The sequence below is a fragment of the Carassius auratus genome, chromosome 20 (assembly GCF_003368295.1).
Source record: "Carassius auratus strain Wakin chromosome 20, ASM336829v1, whole genome shotgun sequence".
Taxonomy (NCBI): domain Eukaryota; kingdom Metazoa; phylum Chordata; class Actinopteri; order Cypriniformes; family Cyprinidae; genus Carassius; species Carassius auratus.
The window spans coordinates 25,375,213-25,398,430 of NC_039262.1; the positions used below are offsets into that span (position 1 = coordinate 25,375,213).

Here is a 23,218-nt window from a genome sequence, read left to right on the forward strand (position 1 = left end):
AAAATAGGGTTACAGAATTGGTATTGGTTTGACAAACGCCAAACAATTCCTAGTTGTCTGGGTTTAAGCGGCATGATAACACTCTTTCATGAACATAAATATAATGCATGAGGGTGAATGGGTGCTTTCTCATGTACTTCCAGCTGATATGAGGGGATGTTTGTTTTATTTTGTCAGGAGGAAACAGTGCAGTTATTGGGAGAACGGGTGGATCAAGACACACTTGATAGCTCCACACTAGCAAAGACACTTGTTGCTAACCTCTCCTCACTCAGTGATGTCATTGAAGGTAACATGATACCTTGTGAACTATTTTTTGTGTTTTTTTTTTTGTTTTGTTTTTTTGTGCTGGGGAACAGACAAGGAGTTCTGCACTACCTGGAAATATCTGTCAATTACTTTCTTAAGTAGTACTTCAAGCAGATTCCCCTCAGAGAATTGCCAACTGTTCCACATTATTCTGGCCCAAATTAAATCATCCTAATTGCGTAATAAATTAGATTATAACTGCTGAACTGTGGAGCACTATATAATGTCCTGGTAAATGTTCTGTCCAACCACTGTTTAACCGTTTTACACCAGTCAACCACTAAAGTTCCTTATCATTCAAAATACTTTCTCTTATGCATGCACACTGACGGATGTAAATGGATACTCGGCGCAAGTTGAAACAAGCATCCGAAAGAGAATAATCTGTCATTGCATGCTTCCATCACAATGCACAAGACAGCAGTGCTAAATGTGCAAATAACTCAGGAAAGACTGGGTAGCCTTGTGTCTTGACAACTTAAGATTGGCTGATGGCATCACACTGTAATTGTTCAGAGTTTTGTGACGTAATTGGTAGCATTCAAAGAACGCCCAGAAATACAGCACAATACTGTAAATACAATACAATTAAAAAAGCATTTATTTTATTCTGTGTTTAGCTATGTTCTGAGTCTGTGTGTGTGTGTTTCAGATATGATCAGGGACTGGGAATTATATGGTGTCTATCAGGAGTTAGATCCTCAGGTAAAGCTGCAGAAAATAGCAGAAGCCGAGCGGATTTTGGGCTGGATGAGAAGTCTGGACCTCTCTTCCAAAGAACCTCTTGCTACTGATGAGTCCTCCGAGGCCCATGAATGTGAGGTTTTGTGTTTATTAACTGAATTATGTTTGTGTGTGTGTGCTTTCATTCAACTTCTGCATTTATGTGTCTGATTGTAGTGCTCCGACGTGTGCGCAATTTTGAGAAAACTCTGATGACTACGCAGGGGCGTCTGTCACCTATGCAGGAAGTCCTGGGTAGATTCACCTCCAAACTCTTTCAAGCTCAGGATCTCCTCAACAACACTAAAGACACACTGAAACAGGCACTCAACAAATACACCAGCAACCAGCTCAAACTACAGAGGAGAGAGGTATCTTATTTTCAAATTCAGTTTTAACTATGGTAGCCTTATCTTGTAGTTTTTGATTGAGTAATAATAATTAGTATTTTAACAGATACTTTAGTCAGATTCAATCAACTTTTCATGTTGTTTTAAAGTTTATATTGTGATTAGATGTCACAGAAACATTTCCTCCTTTTCTCAGGCACAGCAGCAGCATCTGAAAGGGAGCTATGACAGTGTCAATCAAACTACTGTAACTGCAGGTGTAATCGTCTCTGAGGCAAACCAGACTGTCCTTGAGATGGAAGATATGATCATGGTAAATCTTCTGTTTAATCTACGGCACAGCATACAGTATACTGTAAACTACTGTAAGCAAATATAAACTATTATAAGAGTTTATATAATCAATTTTAACAGCATTTTTAATTTTTTCCATTAAATAATTAAAAACTGTTCACCAAAGATATTAAGAAGATAGAAATATATTAGTTTTCTCTCTCTTTTTTTCAAGTGCACCAATGATTAATAATCACGTGTTAGTGAGAAAAAATTATCTTAAAGTTTTTCAAAATACCCTAGATCAGGGATCCTCAAATCTGGACCTCGAGGTCCACTTTCCTGCCGAACCTTAATCATACACACCTGAGCATGCTAATCAATGTCTTTGGGATTATTAGAAAATCACAAGGCAGGTGGTTTTGATCAGGGTTGGAGCCAAACTCTGCAGTGCATTGGACCTCCAGGGCAAGATTTGAAGAAGGGGGCCCTAGATGTCGCAGTCCGATAGGGCTAACTTAATCTGAAATAATGACATCATTATCACATGGCACAGCTGATTGGTTCTCTCCTGTATCGGTAGCCAATGAGCTCGCTGCTTAACATTCAAATATAAAACTAGCTCTTGCCGTAGCAGTTGCAGCTTACCCTCTACCTCCCCCAGCTCCACCTGTATAGATGTGCTACGAACTGATTCATGAATGCTATATGGGTGTTATTTAATGTATGTTATATTTGTAGCAGCAATATTTTTGCTCACAGCAGCAGATTGTGAATGTACTGGCAGCAGCAAGTATCAGTACTTGCTATTCAGCAGCAGCGTAGCAGATCTTTTCCACCAAGACCAAACACATTAACATTGTCATGTACAGTGTATCACCATGCCAATCCCTCCGAGATTTGTCATGACAGAAGTAATATTATGTTTTAATATTATTATTATTTTTTTTAAAGTACATTTCTCTGTTGTAAGCTCTAGACACAATTAACATTTATACAATGAAATGGCATAGCAAAATGTAAATATATAAGCTGAAGAACATAAAAGTGCATTGCCTATAACCTCTTTAAACCTCAATGAATGTATTTATTGCTACTGTTGTCTTGTTCAATCTGTATGTATAGAATGTGAGAGAACAGCATGCAGAAATCGATGGTGCTCGTGTGTTACTGGAGAAAAAGACAGAGAAGTTGTCTCAGTCAGACAGAGATCTAGTTCTGAGAGCCGAGGATCATGCTGATGATCTGCGGAGACATGCTGAAGAACTTCAGTAGTGAGTTTCTAACCAGAAATGACTAATGTTATTTCTCCATCTGTATGATATACTTTCATCCATGGGTATCACAAAATGGCTGTTCCATCATTTCAGCACACCAGATGACAATTTCTATTATCTTATTTCTTTTATTTAGTAATCTGAAAGGAAGTGATGCCAATGGACATGTACAAAAAGCCCTGAATGCCTTGAATGTTTATGACAATATTGTCAAAAACATAGATGATGCTAACATCACCGCCCTGACCGCTCTCAACATCTCCAGCAGTACTCATGACGTAAGCATACTTTGATATTACTATATCTGTATTATTAACATTCATTTTATGCTATTTGCACAAAACTCCAGTGTTTCCAGAAGATAATGGAATTATTATATATCTACAAAAATGGTGAAAAGGATCAATTTCTTTCAACTACATAAATGTCTTATTGATTCCAAACGTTTGAATGGCAGTGTATCTCTGTTCAAGGTGGTTAATGTGGTAACTTGAAATATATTCTGATATTTCTCTCAGGCTATTGATGAATTAAACTCTCAGCTGAACCTTGCGCGCTCTCAGAGTGATGATATCTCCTCAAAGGCCTCATCCTTGTACTTTAAGCAGCAAGGTAAAGCAGAGAGAGTTCTTCTTTTTCTACTTGGATAAAACTTCCAAAGAATTAATAATAGTACATTTATATTTATTCATTCAGTAATTTCATTTATCTAAAACATCTTACAAATGAGGAACATCACAATTTGTAATAATCCAGCTATTAGAATTTTGTGATAAGAACGTTCTACAAATATTCAGTGTTGGTTTTGGGAACATAAAATATGTCCAGTTTTTAAAAAGTTTTTAAAAGGTATGATGTTCCTCAAATTATCTTTCAGTCACATGTCTACAGAGGTTATTACTGAAAATTAACAAAGGTTTAGATAGTGACGTCTTCTTGAAAATGGTAAGTTTGATGTCACCCTCATTGGGATCAGTGTTTCATTTAGTTGGGCTTTTGACTCTTGACATTTAATTAGTTGCTTCATTTGCAGCAATTGCAGGTGTTTTCAGAAAACATTTATGTATTTATAAAGCAGCTTAGCGTGTCTGTTTTAATAAAAGACAAATGACTGCATTAAAGTGGTTTAAATAACTCAACCAGTGTGAAAGAAATAACTTAATGTTGTCATTGTATTTCAAATGTTGATGTTTGTGAGTGTATAAATACTGTCATTGTTAACTTCTTGTTTAAAACATGTTTTGTGTCACTCACAGAAATCAACAGTTGAAATATGAAACACAACAATGGTGACATGCTTTATGCCAGTATACAAAACTCATCCATGGCTCCCAGCATGCATTGCTGCAATTTTTTTTGTCACCATTGTTGAGGTTTGTATGATGAGTGCTGATGTCTAAATTTTATGTGTTAAACTTCCGAATAGTTCTGGACAATTTTAAAGAAGTCATTGAAATGTTGCATTTTTTTCACATTTGAGTTTATTACTTTCTTCTCATAAAATATTTCAAATCCAAAATTAAGTAAAACACCATGAAAGGTGGATGTTCAATTTATTTTAATGTAGTCATTGATCTGTTATCAATGCAGAACTGTTTTCTGGAAACAGGCAAATCAACAAAAGTCAAGGGTCAAGAGTCAAACTTAAGCAAATGCTGATCTCCATGATGGTGATCTCAAACAAAATTTTTCAATAAGACATCAACATCTAAACCTCTGTTAATTCTCAATAAGAACTTCTGTAAACGCCTGAGAGAGAGGGAAAAAATGTGTTTAGTAATTACTTAAGCTGGTAATGCTGTTTGTGAAGTTGTTTAATCAGATCTTGGGAAATTTAAAGTCTTTTATCTTCAGTTCATCTAAGGCTGTGGCTGAAGAAAGTTGTAGTTTGTGAAATTATGAAAATACATTGTTTTCTGACAGTTCAAAATATTTTCTGAATTATGGAGTGACTATTAACACCCAGAATTCCCTCTGTAAAAACATTTGACTCTGAAACTGACTTCCAGTGTTCAGATTTTTGTACTAGAAATGTATGCAAATATTTAATCAAATAATGCCTCATTTGCATATTTAAACATAACATTTGAGAAAACTTGTAATCCAAAAATGTTTTGCAATTATCAATGTTATCAATCAACTGGGTAAGTAAAGTGATAACTATTAGTTAATTATTATATTCTCACCCTATTTACCTGCAGTGTCTTGCCCAGGAAACTGGACAATTTTATTTTTTTTTAAATTACAAATCAATGTTCTTAGAATGTTGATTTTTAAATCAAAATTAAGTTGAAAGAACGTTTGAGAAACATCATACTTTAAAAACATTTATGGATATTTTTTATGTTCCAAGAACCAACACTGAATATTTGGAGAATGTTTATATAACAAAATTCTGTTAGCTGGGACGAGCCAGTAATATTTATAGCACATGTTTTAAATCATGTTTAAAATATTAAAAGTAGTTGTGGATTATAAGTTATTTTAATGCAGAGTATGTGTTGTATTTTGTTTTGCAGATGTTGAATCCACAGTCCTCGACAATAAGAAATACATTGAAGAGACCAATGAAATGATGGAAAGCTCCTCTAAAAAAATAGCTAAGATCATAAGTGACATCAGTGCAATTCATAAAGGCAAGAATAAATAGTTCCATTCCTGCTTATGTTGTACTACAGTCTGTCAGAGACAACTTTGGTTCTGAATTTGACAATTCTTTTTTTATATATTTAAACTTGATTTTTCTGCTCTTCTTTTATAAAGTCTTAGTATTCTAGTATTTTCACCAACAAAAAGGAACATGAGTGATTAATCTAAACAGATGGGGAGTTTTATTTGCCTTTACTCTGAACAAACAAAACAGATTAAAAAAGTTTATGAAGTGTTCCAGGCAAGTTTAGACCTAGTACAGAGCCTGCTCATGTTAGAGTTCACAATGACTTACTTGCCAGCAGACCAGTTGTGTTTCGGTGCTCGTACTGCATGTGCATTTGCATATGTTTGTGTTATAATACACATTTGTGATTAAGTTTGATTTTTATATGTTGTTATCTCAGATCGAACCCCAGAACGTCTGCAGTACACTCAGAAAGTGGCTGAGGACACTCTGAACCGCTCTGCTGAAGTGTTGCAGAAGGTGACACCCATTTTAAAGAGAGTGGAGGAGTGGGATAACAACATGAAGAAAGAGGCGTACTCCACCACAGCTTTTGACCGGACTGTTTTGTCTGCCGGCGAGGCAGGTATGGTTGCCCTGCTCACCTCCACTCAACTGAGTAGCAGTACCAAATATCATTTAGGTAGCAACAGGAGATTTTTAATGTTCTATATGTAGGATCTACAAACAAATTTAGTGTTTGGATTATTATGCTTAACACCCAGTAATGGCTAGTCTTTATAGCCAGGAACAGTTTTTCAATTTGTTAATTCGAGTTAGTTTCTTAGCCAAAACTTTAATGTTGCATAGTCCCATAACACAAAAACATATTTTTGTCATAATAGCAAAAAGGTACTGAGCCCCTTTGGTCCCACTTTGTAAAAAAAAAAAAAAAAAAAAAAAAAAAAAAAATATATATATATATATATATATATATATATATATATATATATAACTATCTCATGGCCTCAAGATACTAACTCGTGGCCTCAAGATACTAACTCATGAATGAGGTCATGAGTTAGTATCTTGAGGCCACAAGTTAGTCATATATATATATATATATATATATATATATATATATATATATATATATATATATATATATATATATATATATATATACATATATATATATATATATATATATATATATATTTTTTTTTTTTTTTTTTTTTTTGTCAAAGTGGGACCAGAGGGGCTCCGTAAAAAGGAATAAAAAACTAAATATATATATATATTTTTAATTTCATAACAACTGACCATTTTACCCACATTTCAGGTTTGCCATGGAAATTTTATGCTTATTCCAGTATAACGTTCTTATTCTTATGTTCTAAATCATATGGTATACTGAAGCATTTTGTGTGGGGAGTGCTATTTATATAGCACAAAGATTTCTTCCTATGTCAACCTAATTTTAATGGACAAAGTCAGCAATTTGGAACAGATGTATTGTGTATACTGGCTTTTTTTCCTTGTTGAATTCGTGCAGGATTACGAAAAGTGTTGCGAATGTTTCCATACTCAGTTTGCACATTTATTTGTATGTGTTTAGTTAAAGACCTGTCAGAGATTGTGCCAGAGCTACTCAGTAAGCTGCGTGTGGTTGAAGAGAAAAAACCTGTGAATAATGTCTCCACAAACATCATGAAAATCAGAGAACTCATTGCACAGGCCCGCAGTGTCGCAAAGAAGGTACATCAGGCATTACATATAAACATCATGTTGACTGATACACTTGTAAAACACAACACATTTTGACTTTTTCTCTTGTGAATAGCCTTGTTTTTTACTTGCCTTGGAAAAGTTTTAAAACATTGTATTGTATCCATTTTTAAATGTTTAGAAAGTAAGTGTGAGCGGTCACTGTTGCGTAAGTGAAAAGAGTGGGAGAAATATTTATTTTGCATTTCAGTTGTAAATAAAAAAAAATCTTTTTACTATCGAGAACTTGACTTGATCAAGAAAACTTGACGATAACAGACTTGATGGACTCGACTTGAACATGAATAGGCTTGACAAAACTCACCAGCAGTGGGTTACACAATAAAATATGGAAATGTAAGACCTATTTATAGGACTATGGGAATCACATAAAAAAATTAAAAAAAAATCCTTTTGAGTTGGAGCAATTCAAGCTTGAAGAATCTCAATTTTGGCATTTTTGCCAGTTCAATATTATACTACAACAAGAGTGAATACTGACTGTAAATGCAACTTTTTCTATATTTGCAGGTGCAAGTGTCCATGAAATTTAATGGTCAGTCTTCTGTAGAAGTTAATCCCCACTCCAACCTAGACGAGCTAAAGACAGTCACGTCCATCAGTTTCTACATTAGAGTGGACCCAGACAAAGACCCCATAGAAGATCGCTTCCTACTCTACTTGGGAGACAAGCAAGTAAGCACTAGTGAGAAAGAAATGGGCCTGAAAGGGGGAAAGTGGATATATAATTCATTCAAATGCTGGTTTAGGAATGATAATTGTGTGTTGTTGGAGATATAAGACAGTTTATCATTATTTACATATTTACACATCATTATTTACATATTTACACAGGTGTCTGCATTGCAATGGTGATTTGATTCTATACACTCCATAAAAGTATTACAGATTGTTGTAGTCTGCTGTATTTTCCACAACTTAGCATTTAGAAACTGCAAACAGCAAAATGAGAAAATCTGATTTGCATAGTCCCTCTGGCTAAAGCAATGTAGACAGCATGTGGAATGACACTAGCAGCTGGAACAAATTACATTCAGTGAACTCCTTCCTTAATTAGGATGCTTTCTCATTTCACTCAGTTGTTGTCCAACTCAAGTTCTGTTCCACCCCTCCCCCTTTGCAGTGTAAACCAAAGGACATCTGCATCATAAGTGTGATGAATTTATAAAAAAGCTTTAATTTTTCATTATTTATTTATTTATTTCTGCATTGTCCTGTTTACAGTTTTTCTTGATTGTTTAAACACATTTCTTAAAACTATGCCTCGTATTCTTAAAACAATAAACACGAATCCATAACTTCTAACTCAATTCACCAAACGTCCTATATTCAGTTAAAATTGAAGCTCGCCACTCAATCTTGCTGAAAAACCAAACTTTACTCTCAGATATGACACACAAACAGTCAAACACACACACACTTCAACACAGTTTACATTCTGATGAGATCAATTCAAAACAATACTAAAAAAAATCCTCTCACATGTCTGATATCCTTGTGTCATTGTTCACAAACAAGAGTCAAAATGCTTAGTCATGTTGCACTCTGTTAGTATTAACTGATGTAAATTTGACAACAGTTTAGATGACAGTTATTGTATTGAAATCCAGAAGGCTGCACTTCTTAACTACGACACATATTATAGTGTCACTGTGAAATAGAAATTAAAAAGAAATATGTGCACAGAGTAAAAAAAATAAAAAATAAAATAAAATAAAATTCAAAGTCTTCTGTCAGAATTTGTAAATCTTTTGTTGTCCACTGTATATATGCTTACCAGTTGAAGGTTCATGAGCTGTACCTTTGAGCTATTTCAAAGAACTACTATATATAATAATTTTGAGCAATATGACAAAAGTAACTGATAATGTAGGAAATTACAGACAAATGTACACAATCAGTTGCATGAATAACCAACGCATCTTGATCAGAAGATCAAGGGCCCTATTTTAACGATCTAAATACAAAGTGTAAAGCACATGGCACAGGTGCACTAAGGGTGTGTCCAAATCCACTTTTGCTATTTTAAAGACGGAAAAACGGTTGGCAAATGCGTCTCCGAGATGAAATGGAGCTGCTCGTGTGCGAGCAAATAGATAGCCTAGTTCTGATATGCGATCACTATCCATTATGACATGTAGACATTTATATATATATATAAAATCTTATGCATTGTTATCCTTTCATTTTTAATATTTGGCATGTTTGTGTGCTGCTGTGTGTCCCTGTGGTTAAGAAGCAGCATGTACACTCTTTAAATAACATAGAAAAAACATGTGCCAGACTTTAGAACAGGTTTGAGTTGGTCTATAGCGCAGTCTATTTTCAGCTCCTTAAAAAAGCATTGCGCCAGTAATGCGCCTGAACACACCTCTTTTTTAGACCAGCATGCCCATGGGCACAAAAATTTGCGCAAATGGATTTGCTAATTAAATATTAATTAGCCAAACTGAAACTAGCAAACACACTTGCACTGCGCCTTGCATCGCATTACTCCGGGTGTATTATAGGTCCCCAAAACTTTTTATGATGTGCATAAGTGACTAAATAAAGTTGGAGGTTGAAAAATTGGTTTTGAGAATTTCATTTCTCATTCGAGAAATCCATCAAAGCCACTGAGAAAAACTGTAGGCTGATTTTGGCCCTTTATCCATCGAAGGTTCTTATTGGTATGTGATCAATTTTGACTCCTAATGTTTCCACTTGGGTAATTGTGTGCTTATTGAGCTCAAACTGTGCAGACTTGAGTGAACAATATTGAATGCTAGTGCTTTCTAAATGACCACATGGTGTTAGCAATGAGAAATTTAACAAATCTGACTCGTGTGTTAAAGCAGGGGAATAGTGTTTATAGTTCAGCAAAATCGGTGTGATGTTTTGAAAAAATTAAAAACATTTTTAGTTCAAAAGCCTGGTTATAGTCTTTTAGCAATCAAGAAAAACTGTTATGTCAATTCTGCTTCTCTGTGTGTGTAGGGACGTAAGGACTACATGGGACTGGCCATAAAGAATGATAATCTGGTATATGTGTATAATCTGGGAGGAGAGGATGTGGAGATTCAACTCAGTTCAAAGCCAGTCAGCTCCTGGCCTCCTGTCTTCAATCTTGTTAAAGTGGAGAGGTAGAGCATCTGCTTTCATTATATGATCATGCATAATGTTTTTCTTAATAAATTGTTCTACAAAAGCCAAATATGGGGGTCGTTATAAATACAATTAAAGTAAAAACTTTCAGCTCTGTTTCATTTGAAGTTTATAGAGCCTGACAAGAGTCATACTTGCTAGTTAATAAAGTACTCAATCCGAAAATTTGTATATAGCACTTTGTCTATAATCACTGGATTTACCCTTCTTTCTGGTAGGTTGGGTCGGCATGGTAAACTGTTCCTGACGGTTCCAAGTCAAGACAGCACCGCAGAGCAGAAGTTTATCCAGAAAGGAGAGGCGGATGGGACAGACTCCTTGTTTGATCTTGATCCTAAAGACAATGTTTTTATCGTGGGAGGAGTGCCTCCTGATGTAAAGGTGCAAAATCTATTTTTTTCTAAGGACAATATCTCAAATAGGGGTAAAGCATCTGATATACTCACAGTGAAGTTCTTTATCATTCTTTGTTTAGGGGTAAAAAAAGAAGTTTGAAATGCCTTTTCAGCTTCCCACACTGCTCAGTGAAGGGTTTAGATGAATATGTAAAGATATGGTGCGCTTCTTCTCCCAATAACAAAGTGGTGAGAAAATAGCAGTTAAGAAAGCATCTGATCATAATGATGCAGATTTGTTGCGCAAGCTCTGGAGTTCTTCACTTCAGTCAAGTAAAGTAACATTATGTTTAGTTATATAGCTCTCTAGGTTTTTTCTTCTTCTTTGTGCAGCACAATGGTAGTGTGAAGATGTTTACCAGCCAAAATGAAATTTTCTAGAGATTTGCTTTGGCAAGCTGTTTCAAACTCCCAAAACAAACTCCAAACAAACTTCGTTTTGACCTGATTTTTATTTTTGTCACACCAGTTTTTTTTACGATTTCGCTTGAAGTATATCAGGATCTTAACACTTTATTTCGATGGTCCACTTTATACATTCTAATAAAAGTATCTTTGCAACTATGTCAATTACTAAGTCATTAGAGTTTTAGTAGACTTAATATCTGCTAGAACTTTATTTGATGGTTTCCCAACAGACATTCTACTGACTAGAAGTAGGTTAGCAAGAACATTGACATTTTCTCCAAAAACTGCAACCCTAACCGAACATAAAAGTCTATGAATACTCTAACAAGAATGGATTATCAAAACAAAGTTTAACCCAATTAAAGGGTAATTAATACTTTTTTTTGGTAATATATTCATATGAATTAATGTCTATTGTGTTGTTCCAGCTTCCCCCAGCTTTGGCTTTGGCTCCTTTTGTTGGTTGCATTGAATTAGAGGCTTTGAATAGTGATGTCATCAGTTTGTACAACTTTAAGCAACTTCACAGAATGGATGTTGTGGAATCGATACCTTGTCCCAGGTAAAGAAACCCTTCCTTACACCCCCTTATGCTTTAAACCATAGGTGAAGACTGCCTGAAGCTTGTGCCAAACAGTTTCATATGGCCTTAAGTGTTAAAAGTTTATCTAACTCAATCAATATTCCCTTATTCCCTTTATGGGTTTTGGTTTGCCTTTTAATGTTTTATTGATATATTTGAGTATTTTTATGTTTAAATAGTGTTACATCAAAGCAAGGTTTGATTTTCAAGCAGAATTGCATGAATACTAGTCTCATTAGCCATTAAGCATGTAAAACAATATTTTAAGTATGGTAAGATGTGTTGCTCAACTCTACAAAGGTCTGTCCATGCATCAGCGGCTCTGTGACTGTGCTTGATATCTTGAAAACAGTATTGTTGCTTCATGCTTTAACATTTTCTTCTAAATGTTTTCAGATGTTTCTCACAAACGGTGTCTTTTGCACTTGAATAACATTAAAGTTTATACTGTAAGGCTATTTTTGCTGTATATGGTCTGTTTATACATTGTGATCTCTGTGTTTTACAGGCATAAGTTGGCTTTCTCCCAGAGTCGTGTGACAAGTTTTTTGTTTGATGGCAGCGGCTATGCTTTAGTTAATAACATTGAGAAAAGAGGCAAAATGGGCATTGTCACCCGGTTCGATATCGAAGTTCGAACTGTTGCCAACAATGGTATTCTGTTCCTCATGGTTAATGAGGTAAATATTGTTTCATTGGAAAATTTGTTGTTAAATTATTTTGCACTAATTCTTGAGCTCTGGGAAGAAAATCTAAAATTTGAAAAAATAAATAAATAAATAAACACAGAAGGTATTGCATTGTTGGATTTATGCCACAGGCAAATTTTTTCGTGCTGGAGCTGAAAAATGGGTTTCTCCGTCTGATGTACGACTTTGGGTTCACTAATGGTCCTGTCATCATGGAGAGTAACTTACCCAAACTCCAGATCAATGATGCTCGATATCATGAGGTAATGATGTTCTTAAAGGGATAGTTAACCCAAAAATGAAAAATTTGATGTTTATGTGCTTACCCCCAGGGCATCCATGATTTAGGTGACATGATGTTTCTTAAGTAGAACACAAGCTGAGATTTTTAGCTAAAACCATTGCAGTCTATCAGTCTTATAATGTACGTTGATGGGAATCACGACTAAAACGCGCACACACACACACACACACACAAAAAAACATATACAAGCAAAACCAAATTAAACCCTGCAGCTTGTGAGGATACATTGATATGTAAAGACACAAAACGATCGATCAGTGCAAGAAACTGAAACATGCTCAGGAAAGTTATAGCAATTCGGATATTGTGTGACTCAGAGGTAAAAAAACAATATAAATACTGTTCAGTTTCTTGCACACACCAAGATTGTCTTTATATATCTATGTATCATCACGAGCCACAGAGTTTAATTTGATTTTGCTTGATTCCCATCCACTTACATTATAAGACTAATAGACTGCAACAGTTTGAGCAAAAATCTCAGTTTGTGTTCTACTGAAGAAACAAAGTCACCTGCATCTTGGATGCCCCCAGCAGATAAACATAACATTTTCATTTTTGAGTGAACTATCCCTTTAACACCACTGCAGGGCATTCGTCAAGTAATAACTTTTAACATAAAATGGCCACACATTGTAGCTCTTAACACACTATTATTGCTATTTTTCTTTCTCAGGTGTCTGTAATATATCATCACTCTAAGAAGATCATTCTGTTAGTGGACAAAAGCCATATTAAGTCCATGGAAAATGAAAAGAAACCCTTACCGTTCTCTGATGTCTATATTGGAGGAGCTCCTTCTAGTATTCTGCTTTCTAGGTGAGAACCATTGCTGCATATTAATCCTCAGATCAGCAGTATTCATTTGTAACACTCAACCCAACCACATGAATGAGTCATAGCCTATGTCTCACAGGCCAGAGCTGTCATCCCTGGTGGGACTGAAGGGTTGTGTAAAGGGCTTCCAGTTCCAGAAGAGTGTCTTCAATCTCCTGGAGGAGCAGGGAACCATTGGCATCAGCAGTGGCTGTCCTGAAGAATCGTTTGTATGTAGCACACCTTCCTATAATCATATACGGTAGCACTTTATTTTACAGTCCTGTTCCTCATGTACATACTATGTACTTATTACAGTAATTACAATAACTATGTAATAACTAGGTACTAACCCTGAACCTACCCCTAAACCTAACCCTACCCCCCGTAGTTACCTTGTATTACCAGAACTTTCTTAGATAAATACACTGTAAGTACACTATAAGTACATGTTAGTACTGTAAAATAAAGTGCAACCATATACTCTATCTGAAATTGAATACTTGTAGGTAACTTTTTGAATAAGTATTACTTTGCAACTTCTAAAAGGTATTTTCTGTATAGTATATGTGAGTGCAATATGAATGTAATCCCAACGTACTACCTTTGCCATGTTGTCATGTTACCCACCAGCACCAGTTCCAGTAACATTGCTGGATTTGTGCTGTTCTGCCTGATGCCGTGAATGTGGCCACATCATTTTGATACTTGAATTTTGTTACTCCAGCCATGGATGAAATATTAATTAGTTAAATGATCACAGGCTCACAAAAATTCAATTTCCATCAGTGCTGAATTAAACTTATCTAACAAATACAATTATGGTTATAATTATGTGTGTGTTATGTAGCTATGTTTAAAATCATTTTAAAAATATATTAAAAAATAATGATGTTTTAAAAGGACTGTTGTTGTCTTCTACCTTCAGATGTCCCGTAAGGTGTATTTCTCGGGCGATGGCTATCTGGGCTCTACAGCTAAAATCACACCATTCCAGTCTTTTGAGGGAGGACTAAACTTCAGAACACTACAGTCCAATGGACTTCTGTTCTACCACAGAGAAGGGGTAGAGTCTAGTTTTATTATCTTCTTAGTTTAAACATGTTTTACCCAGTCACGTCTTGTTCTTTCTCTGACCTAAAAGAAAGTGAAGCCAACACTTAACCAACCATGTCATTTGAAACATGAAGTTAGATACCAGTTTCAGTAGTTTTAGTGTACAACGCTTTTGCCCCATTTGAACCTGCCAAGTACCTGCTAGAGTAGAAACTCAAGCCAGTCTTTCTCTGCTCTAGCTGGATGAGTTTTCTCTCTCACTGGAGAATGGTGCTGTGGTGCTCCAGTCCAGAGGAACCAGAGTCAGATCACAAAAGAAGAACTATAATGATGGACGATCTCATTTCTTAGTCGCCTCAGTCACCAATCAGAAGTAAGCTGCTCACTTTCTTCAACAATTTGCTCACTTACTGACATATTATGTCATCCCAGGACAGCTTGTACTGTATACTGTACATTTGCACACTTTTTTACTGCGTCAGCATTTTCATCCATCCATTTTCATCCATCTTGTGGAAGTACTGGGAACCAAATCTCATGTCAACATTCCACACTTCCCTGAAGAATACTTGTATTAGATGAACTTCTGAATGTTTTGAATTGTCCTTACATCTATACTCTTGTTAAATCATCCAATTTGTATTTATGACCTCTAGGTATGAACTTGTCATTGATGACAAAGACAAGCAGGATAAGAAGAAGCCGTCTTCCTCATCTCAGTTAGATAATGTTCCAAAGACTTTCTACTATGGAGGCTCTCCTATGAGTGCCATACAGAATTTCACTGGGTGCATCAGTTACGCATACCTCAGCAGGTAACAAATACAACCTGTACACTCAAAGCCCTTTACAAACAAGACTAAATATCTGATAATAATTCAAAATTATGATAGCAATGACTATGAAAAGCTGCATGTTTTATGAAACAAATCCATTAAGGCATCTTATTTTAAATCATTGATTTTGGCCAAAATACACGTTCATCATCATCCATAATAATGCTTTTTCCAGTGAAAAAGTCCATCCCTTGTTGTCCTATCTCTTTAAAATCCACGTATGCATTTTCTGATTCAGATTTCACTGGTGAAAGCAATATTATGGATAGAGGACTCTTCAGACTTATTTATGAAAGTGTGGTGTGTATGTGATGCAGGCAGGATAGAGATATAGAGCCAGAAGACTTCCAACATTACAGTGAGAATGTGCAGGTGTCGCTCCAGGATTGCCCACTAGAGAGACCCCCTGCTGCTCTGCACAATAAAGACGGCAGAGAGTCATCTAGAAGAAGTCCAGGACACTCCCGAAAGGTGCAACATAACATCACACACAGATGCTCAAACACACGGTGTAATTACACGGTTATACACTTATAAGCGTACTGTTGTTTCTCAGGTGGGCAGGGATGAGGCTAGCCTGCCACACGGCTTGAAGAACAATCCCTTGGATGTTCCAGACACAGAGGCTGCTTCCTGTTACCTGTCCTCTCGCCCGCGAGTGACCCAACATGCCCACCACTATGGTGGTTTTGCCCACAGCCGGCATGAGTACACAGGAGTTGCCCGTGTAGTCAGAGATGAGTGAGTATTGTTGGGTGACTGAAGAAGGATGACTGAAATGGAATTAACTTTAATTAATTATTAGATAATTTCACCAAAATTTAGTATTTCCAACAGGATTTTTTTTTTCTCTTTTATTTTCAAAAACTCCTGGGTTGTTTTTGCTGTATGTTTTGGGTCATTGTCCATTTGTACAGTGAAGTGCCATCCAAACAGCTTTGCTCCGTCTGGCTGAATCTGGGCAGACAGTTTATCCCTATACACTGAATTTATCCAGCCGCTTCTGTTCTCTGTCATTTCATCACTAAATCACTCACCATTAACCAGTCATTTAACAGCTTTTTTTACATTTTTTTTTTAGGCAGGCAGTTCTAGGATAAGGATAAAGACGAAATGAATGTTGATATGAAGTTATTTACTTGTTTTCATTGGGAAATGGAAAGACCTGCTAGTGTTTAATGCTGTCATCTTTGACATTTAAAAGAGTTTCTATAGTGTTGAAGTTTTTGTAGTTACCATTGTGTTTTTGTTGTTACCTTTTTCTTAAAAAAAAATTAAGATTTTTTTTTTTTTGCTGTTTAATTACAGATTATTTCTGTAATTTTACATATTTTGTATGTAATAAAAAAATAAATAAATAAAGAACACTGTATAAAAAAATACAGTACTATTTCTGTATAAAAAAAGTGAATTACTGTAATGTATTGTTAATTTCATAATGCTTAAAATAACAGCCATTTTTTTTTCAGTTACAGATTTTACAGAGTTTTGACTACAATTTCAAATAAAAGAAAACAACCGTCAAAAAAATCAGTTATTTTCCATAAAATTTAGATTTTTTTTTTAATTGTACAAATTACACACTATAATAAACTCAATATTCCCAATAGTCAATAGTACCGTTCTTTAAGTTGTGATTGTTTTATAGCAGTAAATTTTATGTATAAGAATGTTTTTTTGGTGTTTCGCAGGTAGAGGAACTCTTACCAAAGTATTTCACTGCAAAAACTTGCTTGATATTTACTCACTACGCACCATCCGGCTTAATCAGAAGGAAATGTGCTGAGTATATAAACAAAGTAATTGTCATTCTTTACCAAGGCCATAATGAGAATCTGAGGGCATGTGAGGCTTAAGCCAGAGTTACAACCAGTCCTCACAATGCAGAATAAAACATGCATATGCTGCATAGTTACATATATGCTACATAGTCAGCATAGCCCCAACAGAGAAGAGTGTGACTAATGATATGGGACTGCAGGACTTTATATGTATAAACTCTACCACAAATGCCTGTGGATATATCAAAAACATATCCTGGCCAAGTATACCACCTGACTTATTTATTTTTAAAGAGCAAAATGAATGTGTGTGTAAATAAATAACCTATGTTCTCTGTTTTTCCATCTGTTTTTAGATCCCACTTTTCTTTATCATTGAAAACTCAATCAGCACTTGGACTCATCTTCTACCTGGCTGACGAGTCTGAGGAGAACTTCATGGCTCTGTTCCTCGATCATGGCAGGCTGGTCTTCACATTCGGCTCGGCCCAGAACCAAGTCAGAATCACATCCAAGGAGAAATACAGTGATGGACTGTGGCATGATGTAAGTTCAATCTGATTTCAGTTTGTCCTCGCAAATATGTAACACTCCCCATACTGGCTAGTTATACTGACTGCAAACTTTTTTGTTAATTTAATTTAATTTACATGTACGTTTAAAATATATCACAATAAACATTAACGTCTTTAAAAAATTTCTTTATTTATAGTAGGAACATTAAATTAAACATTGAATAACAAAATTATGTTATAGTTCATTTAGCTTTATAGTGTAAATCCCCATAAATTATACTGACCTACATGAAGTAACAGTCTGGCTTATGTCTAAAGAAAATATATTAAGTGTATAATCTTTATAATAAATAATATTTTTTTATTTAAATGTAATGTTTTTATATTTGGGAAATTAAATATATTTGAATCAGATTAAAATTGTAATATAATTTGTAAAAAAACCTCAATTGTAAATGTTGGTCGTTACAAATTATGTTTGATACATTCTTTGTGTATTTTTTTAATGATTGTTTCCAAGCATATAGAGTTCTACAGAGGCCAAATTAATCACCTTTAGATCAGTGTCCCACTAGAACTTTTAAGATTCATTTACATTACATAGAATTGAGAAACACAATCTTCTAATGCTGAGATGTTCAGTTCAGTTGTTTGATGTGTGAGTCTTTCAGGTAACAGCATCCTCTTCCCAAATAAGCAGTAATTATTGAATAGTTTACCTATTACAGGAACGGTTATTTTTTTGTGACACCCTCTCTCTCTCTCTCTCCCTCTCTCCTTCTGTAGATAATCTTTATCAGAAGAGGAAATATTGGCAGACTGATAATTGACGGGCTTACGGTAGTAGAAGACAGTGCTCCTGGCAGAAACATCTCACTGCTCGTCCAGGATCCTCTTTTTGTCGGTGGGGTGCCGCCTGATCACGCCAAGAAAAACATTCAGGTATGGTGACCCCTCATTAACTGCTCCATTCCTTCAGGTGCTGCAAATCATTCAAATCTATCTGAAAACTAATAATCCATGAAATTACCATCACAAAGTTAACTAAAACTAAGTACAGTCCAAAGATGACCAGTGAACCCAGTAAACAAGTGCAGTAGTGCACTAAACATCTTGGCGTTAATGGCATCCTATCACTGTAAATATCCTGTTGTCACAGATAAATTTGGCACAATTTTTAATGAGTGCTTTAAGAGACATGGTAAAGTGTTACCATGTTACCAAATGTTCTCTGCTGATATATTTTATTGTCTGTGTGGAGTAGCTCCCTGTCATCATCTGCAGCTACCCATCATTTTCATACGGGTTGGTAAATCTTGAGAAAAGTATAATGTTTAAAACATTTTGTATGTAATCAGATTGATTACAATAATGTTTAGTGTAATCAGGTTTAAGTTAACAGTCTGGAGATTAAGCTTCTTCATAAGGGCTCCTCCTCCAGGTCAGGACCAGCAGACTGAAGGACAGTTTCATTTATCAGGCTTCAGGGAGCTGAACTCACTCCTGACCTGGTCCCCCTCGCCTCTTTCCCCCGTTCACCACTGAACTCTGACCTCAGATCCGACACTGTGCAGCATTGGTCTGCTCACTACCTCATTCAACATTTAACTGACCCCATTCAACTACCTCTTCTGTCAGTTTAAACAAAGAACTGCTCTCTGAGCTTTTTGTCACTTTAATCAGACTGAATAAGTTGTTTTGCACTACAATCATTATATATGCACTGTTAGTATTATCTGTATGCACCAAGGGTCTGAGATTAACATAATTTAAATTCTCTGTATGTATAAGCTGTACATGTGAAACAAAACTGCAGACTTGACTTGCCTTGACCCTCGAGCGATTTATCCCCCTGCTCCAGCAGGAGGAGGATGTATTCAGGGTGAAGGAGGGGATCCAAAACAGAGGGAAAGCATGCAATGTTTTTTTGTTTGTTTTTTTTTGGTTTGAGATTCTGTTATGTTCACTATGGAAAGAAATGAGGAACGAGGAGACATGGCTTAAACAGACCCAAATTTTTTTTTAATCCAGCATCCAAGGAAATACACAGGGCAGACAGGAGCACAGTTAACGCCAGGGTTGATGTACAATCTCAGACAAAGACACAGACTTGATCTTAAATGCAAGGGATAATAAAACAAACACAGGTGAAATGATTGACTAATTAAACTAAACGAGGAAAGGAGAAAGACAACACAAGGAACACCAGGAACAATGACAAGGGCAAAGCACAACCTAAACTGGTCAATAATCCTGACACACAGCACATAACACTTTCTTTTATTCTCACATCATAAAAAACTCAATATTTGATTAACATGCCCTTTCATTTATTTCAGTGTACTGTATACCTAGTGTTGGGTACATATCAACATATATTTGAGTTTATTCTGTGATGTTGTTAATGAAACTGACTGTTAATGAAATGTACTTGTTTCTGAAGTTCTCATTCTTCTCATACTTCTGTAGAAGACATCTGTGTCTGGCTTCTCTGGCTGTGTGAGGAGTCTCCAGCTAAATGGCCGCTGGCTCACCCCGGCCTCCCACAGTTTTGGGGTCACACCCTGTTATGAGGGCCCCTCTGAACCAGGGACATACTTCACTGAGGAGGGAGGATATGTGTTGCTGGGTAACACACAATTCATCACTGCTACACTCGCTCAAATTCACTTAATTCAATGTTTTAGCGTAGAGAGAGGAGACCGTATTCCCACTGGGTATATCAGCATGAATTTATTTGCATTCTTGATTTATTCTTCAGTGACATTAATGGAACAGAGGTTCATAACTTCAGTGAATAATTTACTCATTACATTAAAAAGTTATTAAGCTATTAAAAGCTGTCATGTATTGTGGATTAAGCATACGTTATGTGAAATGTTTTATTCAGCCAGGGTTTTTATCAGTTATTAAAACTAAAAGATAAAAAAGAAGTTACTTGAAGTAAAATACATGTTAAGTTAAATTAAATTTAAATATAAAAATACCCCACATACATTTATAATTTAGGTGACTAGCTTTTTTTTATTTATCTTAAAACACTGAAGTAGCAACTGAACATAACTGAAACTCTATTTGTGTTATTTCAGTTTCAATGATTTTAATAGTTTAACCTGTCAACTGTCAGCATCCCAGTATCATTCAAAATATACTAAAAAAAATGTATGTTAAGATCTTTGATAATCTTGACAAAGCACTTCCTTGGAAAGGTCTGAGTCTCAAGGATCCATATGTGGTGGTTATTTTGTGATATAATTAATTTGGGGTTGAATGTAAAATTTGTAATAGGAAAATGCATCAAAACATCAAAGAAGTTCAGTGATGTTTGGGTGGCACCCAAGGGCTATTTTTGATATAGTGACTGAACAAAATCTCAGAGGAACCAAAATTTTTGTGATATAAATTAAATAAAATGACTCATGACTTATTTAGACAATGCTTTAAATTAAGATTCCAAAATATATATGTAAATATATATATAAAAACTTCACATATTCTTTACTATAAATTTGAGGCAGTGGCTAATGCACACTAAGTGCATTGCTATTTGCGATAGATAATATTTACTTATATTTAAGTGAAAATAGCTGTATTTTTTTTGCAAATTGTGGTAAATATCTGCACCTCAGTATGGTGGTACATTGTACAGTATTCAATAACATACTGTTAAGAGACGTGAAAATAGAGAAGAATGAGTTCGACAAAAGGCAGATTTGAACTCAGGTCACTCGCGTCATAAAGTATGCGTCAAGCGCTTATCATCTACATCACTAAAGCTGTTAAGTGCTAGCCCCCTTTTTGGTAATGTTGTCCAGCACAATCACACGGTGGGCACAGTTAGTGCAAATGGCTTCTGCTAATAAAGCAGGCCTTGTGCGCTTAGTGTAAAAAGAAACTCTGTAAACTTATACATGATCTTGTTTTTAAAGAGATTTAGAGGTTAAAATGTGGAAAGTAGCACTGGCAAAGAATGAATAGAGAAATATTTCACTGCTTAACCCAGTACACTAATCCTAATTTCTAACTTATCGAGACAAAGCATGCTTTGCTTTTGAGTGACATTATGGCGAGAGCCAAACTCATACTAACCAGCATAAACCAGTTTGAACCAGCTTGCATTCTCAAGAATACCACAAAAAAAATAAAAAATAAATGAAAAAAACCAACAAGCAGCCCAACACATAAGTGAGAGCCCCAGACAGACAGAGGCTCCTGTGAGAGAAGTGGAATGTGATCTGCCGCTTGTTCTGTCATCTGATTGGTTGGTGCAGAGGCTGGGGAAGATTTAAGCAATCCTCGAGGTCTTGGGAAATGCAGTTGCAGCTGTTAAATGTGCATGGAGACATTTCACGCCCTAATGCGGCGGTCAGGGGGTTACACATGCACATAACTGTCCTTGGCTGAAGAGGACACAATCCCAGCATGCACAGCTGAATACACAGCAGTGATCAAGAATCAGATGTCCTTGTCTAAATGCATTAATCATTTGCGGTAATAAGTGAATCCAAGGATAATATGCTGACATAAAGTATGTTCTTCTCCTGACATACAGATGAGTCCTTTAACTTTGGCTCAAGATTTAAAATGGTGATAGAGGTGCGCCCTCGTGTGGCGTCGGGAGTGCTTCTCCATGTCTTCACCGGAGAGAAGGAATATCTCACCCTGTACATCTACCAAAACCAGGTCTGAAGGTCTTATCAAAGATTTATTATAAATCCAGTGATGTGTGATTAAATTTCTGATCATGAAAATACTTATGTTGTAGTATGGTAGTCAACACATAAAGTATTGCACTTCTTCAAAGCATGACAAAGATTATTAAACATAATGATTTAAAATATACTATATAGTATACTATATACATAAAAAAAGTTTAGTTTAGTTTTAGTTTAATTAATATTATAGTATCTGCAGCTGTTTAAAAATATACTTTTAAGACTGTAAGTAACATGCACATTCAATACAATAAAGCGGACATCTTTTTGTCTCTTTAAAACCTTTTCCAACCCTCATTCCTAAATGTCAGTCATGATCAGTAAGGACACCTATTGATTTTTTTTTACCTAAAGTTAATGTTATTCATTTCAATGTTAACAAAACATTTTTATTTTGATATGTTAACTATTAACTAACTACTGTTTCCAGTATCATAGTGATGCAGATTGCATGTTTGTGTTCATTCATCGTTATCAGTGAGAACTGTTTTTTAAAATGAGGCTTTTCTCTTTTCTCTTGACTGTGATAAATCTTTTGACAAAATTTGAACTGATTCACCACAACCTGTACTTGTTACTGCACAACTGACCTATTTCTTGTTTTTATTTTAGCATCATTTAAAATATAATTCATAAGCACATTTTCTTCTGAATCTTGCA

At 35.4% G+C, this 23,218-nt stretch overlaps 1 protein-coding gene across 1 annotated transcript in view; it reads left to right on the forward strand.

Moving 5' to 3' along the window:
- lama4 (laminin, alpha 4) overlaps positions 1-23,218 on the forward strand; it is a 57,921-nt gene that overhangs the window by 31,855 nt on the left and 2,848 nt on the right. The window contains exons 11-37 of the mRNA XM_026291614.1: positions 178-289; positions 962-1,126; positions 1,210-1,403; positions 1,579-1,695; positions 2,781-2,929; positions 3,069-3,210; positions 3,451-3,544; positions 5,452-5,568; positions 5,989-6,174; positions 7,147-7,286; positions 7,827-7,991; positions 10,293-10,438; positions 10,679-10,841; positions 11,692-11,825; positions 12,355-12,526; positions 12,667-12,798; positions 13,516-13,658; positions 13,756-13,885; positions 14,584-14,721; positions 14,951-15,084; positions 15,368-15,526; positions 15,865-16,018; positions 16,104-16,288; positions 17,685-17,874; positions 18,630-18,785; positions 20,313-20,472; positions 22,396-22,526. Coding sequence (XP_026147399.1) covers positions 178-289; positions 962-1,126; positions 1,210-1,403; positions 1,579-1,695; positions 2,781-2,929; positions 3,069-3,210; positions 3,451-3,544; positions 5,452-5,568; positions 5,989-6,174; positions 7,147-7,286; positions 7,827-7,991; positions 10,293-10,438; positions 10,679-10,841; positions 11,692-11,825; positions 12,355-12,526; positions 12,667-12,798; positions 13,516-13,658; positions 13,756-13,885; positions 14,584-14,721; positions 14,951-15,084; positions 15,368-15,526; positions 15,865-16,018; positions 16,104-16,288; positions 17,685-17,874; positions 18,630-18,785; positions 20,313-20,472; positions 22,396-22,526 — 4,008 coding nt within the window. The remainder of the gene's footprint in view (positions 1-177; positions 290-961; positions 1,127-1,209; positions 1,404-1,578; positions 1,696-2,780; positions 2,930-3,068; positions 3,211-3,450; positions 3,545-5,451; positions 5,569-5,988; positions 6,175-7,146; positions 7,287-7,826; positions 7,992-10,292; positions 10,439-10,678; positions 10,842-11,691; positions 11,826-12,354; positions 12,527-12,666; positions 12,799-13,515; positions 13,659-13,755; positions 13,886-14,583; positions 14,722-14,950; positions 15,085-15,367; positions 15,527-15,864; positions 16,019-16,103; positions 16,289-17,684; positions 17,875-18,629; positions 18,786-20,312; positions 20,473-22,395; positions 22,527-23,218) is intronic.